This window comes from Suricata suricatta, chromosome 11 (assembly GCF_006229205.1).
Source record: "Suricata suricatta isolate VVHF042 chromosome 11, meerkat_22Aug2017_6uvM2_HiC, whole genome shotgun sequence".
Classification (NCBI taxonomy): Eukaryota; Metazoa; Chordata; class Mammalia; order Carnivora; family Herpestidae; genus Suricata; species Suricata suricatta.
Window position 1 is genome coordinate 72,439,765 of NC_043710.1, and position 6,886 is coordinate 72,446,650.

Sequence of the window (6,886 nt, forward strand, 5' to 3'; positions counted from 1 at the left end):
GTGGGAGAGGCCCCAACGGCCTCGGGGGCCGCGCGGCAGGCGAGCCCGGGTGGCGGGAGCGCGGCGGCGGGCGGCAGGGCCTCTCGGGGCGGGCCCGGTGGGTGGTGACCCAGGCGTTTCTGCTCCCGGGGTCTCAGACCTCTCGGGAGAGCGCAGCGCAGGTAACCCGCCCCTGTCTCCTGGATCCGGTCTCCACCCCGACCCCTCGCCCTCGCGGCTCTGCCGGGGCACCCCCTAGGGAACCGGGGACCCTACTGACCGGCTGGGGGTGCTGGGCGTGAACCGTGCTCGGTGTACCTGGGGCGCGCGCCGGCGGGGAGAGTCTGAGATGTCGGGACGATCTTGCAGAATCCAGAGCTGAGTCTCCCGGAACAGGCAGGTGTAGATTCTAGTTGTGTGGCCTTGGGCAAGTCACCTAGTTTGTCTGTGCCTCAGTTTCCCTGACGCTAAAGTGCGTGCTTGGAAGAACCTGCACAATCTGTTTATCTGTCCGTTCTGGTCCAGTTTTCATTCCCCATCCCTGCCCCTGGCCCCTCTGCTCCACACACAATCCCAGAGCCTCTCTTCAATTCCTTTAATTTGGACGTGACCTGAGCCCCGGAGTCTTCCTCGTCTACCATCTTGACTACTACTTATTCGAGTTTAATTCCGTGATTCAGAGAGGTTGAAGTTCTTTTCAATACTTTGGCCACTAATCCTCATATCTTATTTTTTAATTAAAATTTTGTTGCTGGAAAAACTTTTTTTTTAAATTATGCAAGTACTAACAGGGTAAGCAGATGCAAGGAATTATAAGATTTGTATTTTTATATTTATATAATACTTATACGCTTTTATATATCTTAGCCTTTTGTGCATTCTAACAAAACCCAGAAGGGGCCAAAGAAAGAATTTACTCAAATAAAGGCAAACTTTTAGGAGACAAGAAAGGAAAGTTTGAGAACATTTAGCTGGAACTCCTCCACAGTGGGTATTCTGTTTGACTCATCTCTTGTGATAACCACTTTGCAAAGTATCTGAGCCAAGCTGTTGCTCAGTAAATAGTGAATGAATGAATGCTCCTTTCAGTCAGTGCTACATCTTCCGACTCTCCGACTCACCACTAAGGCAATGTCCTAAATGCATGGGGTGGCGGGGGGAAGGCCTAAATTTCAACATTTTGTAGAACCAAAAGCACTGCATGGTTTGCCAAAGCAGAGATTTTAAGCACTTAAGAACTCTAGATCATTTTTTCCCCTAACAGATAAAAAATCACGAAACATAAACCAGAAGCAGCAGTTTCTTGACATGGAGAACCAAGCCAGTAATACAATGGGGTAAGTGTTGAAATTTTTCTGTTTACTAAGTTGGTACTTACTATGCCAGAAACTCCCTGATGATACATGAATTTTGGAATTTGGTATTAATAGAAGGATGTACCAGTTACTTTTGGTGGGGAGGTTGGAGGGAAATTCAAGTGAGTCTAATTGAGAACCTATGGTATGAATCTTTCCAATTTTGACTATGGATCTGGACTCGAAAATTACCATTTTCCCATGTTTAGTGAGTTTTTACAGTGTTTTGGGATGATGGGTGCCGGCACAGGCCTCATGCTCTTGGGTTTCCGCAGGGCAGTGGTTCCCACCGCCCTTATCTTGCTGCATTGAGTGTCCGGGCTTCCCTTCACTCTTGCCCTTATGGCCAAACTCAACTTGAAACATAGCCTCTAAACAGATCTCTTAAGTATAGAGAACAAACTGGTGGCTACCAGAGGGCAGGTGGGTGGGTGGAGATGGCAAAATAGGTGAAGGGGATTAAGAGTACACTTACCATTGTGAGCACTCAGTAATGTATAGAATTGTTGAGTCACCACATTGTACACTGGAAACTATTATAACACTGTACAGTATACTGGAATTAAAATTTTAAAATTACTAAAATTAAAAAAAAACCAGATGTGTCCTCAAACAACAGGAAGAACTGGATATTTTACCAAAGTCTCATGCAGAGATAAGGAATAGAATTTGTATAGCATTCACCATTGTAAAAAATTAAATTCCCTTTCACAATTATCTGTCCCTGACCCTTCGCTGCCACCGGCACCTGGAAGGTATTCCTTCCTATTGTTTCATTGGTCAACCGGCCCCTGGCTGACTCCAGAGCTGGGGGACAGATGAGAGGCAAACTGGGGAGGGGCAGTGGAGAGGAGTGACACTGGCGTGCTTAGCTGGACTACTGACTTGCACTAGTCAGACCACTCCAGGTGGTTATTCTGCTCTGACCATGACTTTGACGTCAGGCTAAAGGAAGGCTGCACAAGCGCATGTAATCAGCTGTCAGTTTTGTATATACTGTATACTTCTCCATAAAACAGCCCTGCTGGCTGTTCTCATTTTACGTCTAAGAAAATTGAGTGTATTAGAGTATAGACTGAGGTCTTGCAATGAAGAGGCCCCAACATACAGTGGTTTAAATAAGGCTGAGGTTTATTTCTGTTTCATGAACAAGTTTAGGGATAAGCAGACCAGGGCTGGTCAGGCAGCTCTGCCACCCTCACTACCAGATTTTTTTAAATCTCTGGACCCAAAATGATAGCTTCAGCTCCCACCACTGTGTTCCTGCCAGAGGGAAGCAAGAAGGGGCAGGGGAGAATTTGGTTCCTTTTCGGGATGTGCCCCTGAAAGAGCAGGCCTCACAGCTAGTCGTTTCCCCTTGGCCAGAGCTACAGCTAGCTATAAGGAAGGTTGGGCAGAGTGACTTCTAACTGAGCAGCTCTGCGGCCAGCTAAAGCTTAGGTGAGAAAGGAAGAAGAATGGATATTGGTGGACAGTTAGCAGCCTCTGCCACATTTCTGAGCTCAGAAAGGTAGAAAGAGAAAGAAAGCAGCAGCTTGCCCCAGAATATACACCCGGTTAGTGGAGAAGGGAGGATTTGAACTCAGGTATGTCTGGCTCTAATCCCGGCATCCTCTGCTGCATTGGAAATGGGTGGCAGTGAGATGGGACAGCCTGCTTAGTATGCGTAGCAGAGCCAGGTTAGGGTTCTGGACTGAGCAGGTGTTAGGTCCTGATCTGATAATGACACTGAGAGCTCAGAGGCAGACCTAAGGTTGGGGACCAATTCTGAGGCCATGGAGACTGCTATTTCTCTTCATTCATTCTTATGGGGGAAACTTGTGGAATATTGAATGTGTGGCAAGCACAACACTAAGTCTTCTGGTTCATTCAAAGATCAGTAAGAAACAGACCTTAAACAACTTAGAATTTAGTAAGGAGCCACAGAGCTTGTACAATGTAACTGCAAACCAAAAGTGAATGAGAATTACTAGAAATTTCCATGAGCAAGTGCCTCACTGATCCCCGCAGATATTATCTACCATGGCCTACAAAGCATGGAAGGTCAGGTTGCCTTTGCTTCTGTCCCTCATGCTGTTGAGAAATATGTAAAAATCTAGATCGTAAAGACAATCAAACTTCACTGGGCCATGTTACTGAGCTAATCAAACCATGTCGCCTACATACAGTAATATTTGGTGGTACAACCTTCATTTAACAAATATTTATCCAGACTCTACTATGAGCCATTGATTGGTGTGAGCACCAGGAAAAGAGCAGTGAACAAAACAGAGACCACTCCTCCACGGGTCAGTGGGAGTCGTTAACATGTTTCCCACGGTGATATGAAGAAAACTAAAGCAGTCTAAAGATGTGAAAATGAATGAAATGGTCAAACCAGCATTCCCTGCCAACGTGACATTTGAGCAAAGATGGTAATGGGCAAAGAGAGTCCCAGACAGCAGGAACAGGAAGTGTGCAGGCGTAAGGTGGGCGTTTTCACACAGAATATTTGTTGGGTGAGTTATTCCCCGACAGCTGACTTACAACAGGGTTTGGTTTTCATTTTAAATCTATGATTTCCCCCAGTTATGGGTGTGTGTGTGTGTGTGTGTGTGTGTGCCGTCATAATCAACCTAAACTCCTTCTAATCAAAACAGCCATGTTTGAGTTTGTCCTTTTTATTTGTGTTTAGACTGTGTGCTCAGAACAGAAACAATAAATGAACAAATGATCTATTTGTATTGGCCTGCTAAAAGAACCATGTCGCCATTTTGCTTGGTTTCTGCTTCCTTATTAATTTCTCCTCTTATTAACTTGTCCTTCTTAGATTTATTTTACTTCTTTTGTTCTCCGGATTTTTGAGTTTGAAAAGTATGGTTCGGTTATTTTTTTGATTTCTGAATTTAATGATTTCTTTATGGTTAAAAAGCCTTTAAAGCTCATGTTTCTCCTGAGCGCAGCTCTGCTGTGGGGCCACCGCATAGTGTTTCCATTCTAATTTTCTAAATAAGTTGCCTGTTATTTCAACTTTGATTTCTGTTTGACTAATTTGAGATATTTAAGATATGAAAGTTGTGAGGGAGGGCTTAATTATATTTTTATTACTATTCCTTTCTAATCTCCCTACCACCACGGTCACAGACTGTGGCCTACGTGATATTTCAGTTTCATTATGAGTGTTCTGATAGTCCTTTGCATGATCAGCTACTATAAATGTCCTTCGGGCATTTGAAAGCAAATGTATATCCTGTATTGGTTAAGTAAAAAGGTTAAAAAAGTTATACATAGGTCTTCAGACCTCTTATTATATTTAAATTATGTTTTTCAAATCCATTGTTACCTTGCTTTTTGTTTATTTGATCTTCTAAATTTTAAGAAAGATCTTCACCACAATTGTGGTTTTGTCCAATTTTTATAGTTTGAACAGTTTTTGTTTTACATATTTCAGTGTCCTGCTGTTTAATGTATTGAGGTTCGTGGATGTTCTATCTTCATGATGTATTACATGATTTAGCTTTATAAAATATCTCACAAATATAATTTAATGTGTTCGGTTGTTGTTGTTGATTAAATTCTACTTTGCCTGATGCTGATTCTGCCGTCTCTTTCCTGTTTTTAATATATTTTAGTCTGTAATATCTTTGTTCATCCCTTTTGTGATAGAAGAAACTCAGCCTTTTCCTTTCTGTGTGGGGAGAAACCCAGTTCGCCCCCACTACGTCTTTCTTCCCTGTGTGCCTCCTTTATCTTCACAGAGAACCCTTCACTTCTGACGCCCTGGTCACCAAATGCATGGAGGTTTTTCCTGCACTAAGCGATTTTCTGTGACACCAGCTGGGTGTCCTACAATTTACCTCAATTCTGACACTATCTACCTGGAGATAGCGTGCGATCATACAGGTTAAAGGCTCAGTCCACGTGACTGCTCCTCCTGTTTCTTCAGATGCCAGAAACAAGCCCAGGCTGTCTCCTGTGCTTCTGACCAAACTGACAATAGATATTCCTATGGGGGGCTGCAGGTTCCAATGACCCCCTTCTTAGGCTCTGTGCATTTGCTAGAATGGCTCACAGAACTCAGGGACACACATTTACCAGAATAAAAGATACAGCTGAGCAGCCAGATGGGAGAGAGGCACACAGCAAGGGACGTGGTGCCCAGGTGTGCCACCCTCCCAGCACTTCCTGTTACCAACCCACGAGCTCTCTGGACCCCATACTTTTGGGATTTCTATGGCGGCTTCATCATGTAAGCATATTCCATCCTTAACTCCATTTACAGCCCTTCTCCCTTCTCCAGAGAATGGAAGGTGGGATGAAAATTCAAGCTTCCAGCCACGGCTTAGTCTTTCCGGTGACCAGCTCTCATTCCGGGAGCTCACCCCGAATTTCCTCATTAGAACAAAAGGTACTCCTATCACGCAGGAAATTACAAAGGTTTCAGGATCCCTGTGTCAGGAACCAGGATCAAAGACCAAATATCAGGACCAAACACACTCCCAGTGCTCTTATCAATGACAAAGGTTTTAGGAGCTCTGGATGAGAAATTGGGAAGAGACTCCGATATATATTTTCTATTATGTCATAGCCTCGTTTTCAATCTTCATTGTATCATATTCTGTCTCTTGTAAATTAGCATATGGTTAGATTTTAAAAATACCTCATTGGAGAGTCTTTGCCACTAAAAAGAGGATTTTATAATTATTAATATGCTAATGTTTGACCCATTTTGATATCCCAAAATTTGCTATTCTGAGCTAGTTTTCTGTTTCCTTGTTTTCTGTTAGAAGTTTTACATCCTATTTTATAAGTTGTCAATGAACACTTTTGACAAAAATTTTAAATTTGGGTTTCTTTTTTGGCATCCTGAATTTTAACTGTGTCTTTGACATCCCTCATCCTTTTCCCTCTTGTAAGACAAAACTTTAGTGGTGTCTGTGGTTCCCCGTTGCTTTATCTCACCTCCAAAAAGTAATCTGGGTTTCTAGTTCCTGATCATTAATAATTTATGTATGTATTATTACATATAGGATGATGTTCATTATTATTTTATTCCACTGTTATTTCAGAATCCTTTCTTAACAGCTGTGAGTCTACACTACTTATTGCTGTTGTTTGTGTACAAAATCTTCCCTGTGCTTAATTTTTTAAAATATTTTTTTTAATGTTTATTTTTGAGCAAAAGAAAGAGTGCAAGGAGGGGAGGAGCAGAGAGAGAGGGAGACACAGAATCTGAAGCAGGCTCCAGGCTCTGAGCTGTCAGCGCAGAGCCGGAAGCAGGGCTTGAACCCACAGTGACATTATGACGGATGCTTAACCAGCTGAGCCACCCAGGCGCCCCTCCCTGTTCTTAATGTTTAAAAAATTTTGAATTCATTTTAATTTGACTGACGTACTTCCTTAGGTAATCTTTTCATAAAAATGAACATGGATGATATACTTCTTAACTTGTTACGTGTCCAGATGTCTTCCTTACACTCTCATACAGGATCTCTGTCGTGTCTGGACGCATTGAATGTTGCAGAGGGAAAATCCAATGCCAGTCTTTCGGGTCTGTCCGTCTTTCCTTCCTT

General features: G+C 43.0%; 1 protein-coding gene across 3 annotated transcripts in view; it reads left to right on the forward strand.

The window, feature by feature from the left end:
- Positions 1 to 6,886, forward strand: part of DEUP1 (deuterosome assembly protein 1) — an 84,869-nt gene that overhangs the window by 679 nt on the left and 77,304 nt on the right. The window contains exons 1-2 of one of the 3 annotated variants that reach the window (XM_029957023.1): positions 85 to 161; positions 1,244 to 1,316. In XM_029957023.1, coding sequence (XP_029812883.1) covers positions 1,288 to 1,316 — 29 coding nt within the window. In that variant the 5' untranslated portion in view covers positions 85 to 161; positions 1,244 to 1,287. Of the gene's footprint in view, positions 1 to 84; positions 162 to 319; positions 376 to 1,243; positions 1,317 to 6,886 lie in introns of those variants that run through there. The other 2 variants (XM_029957022.1, XM_029957024.1) reach the window with 2 other exon arrangements.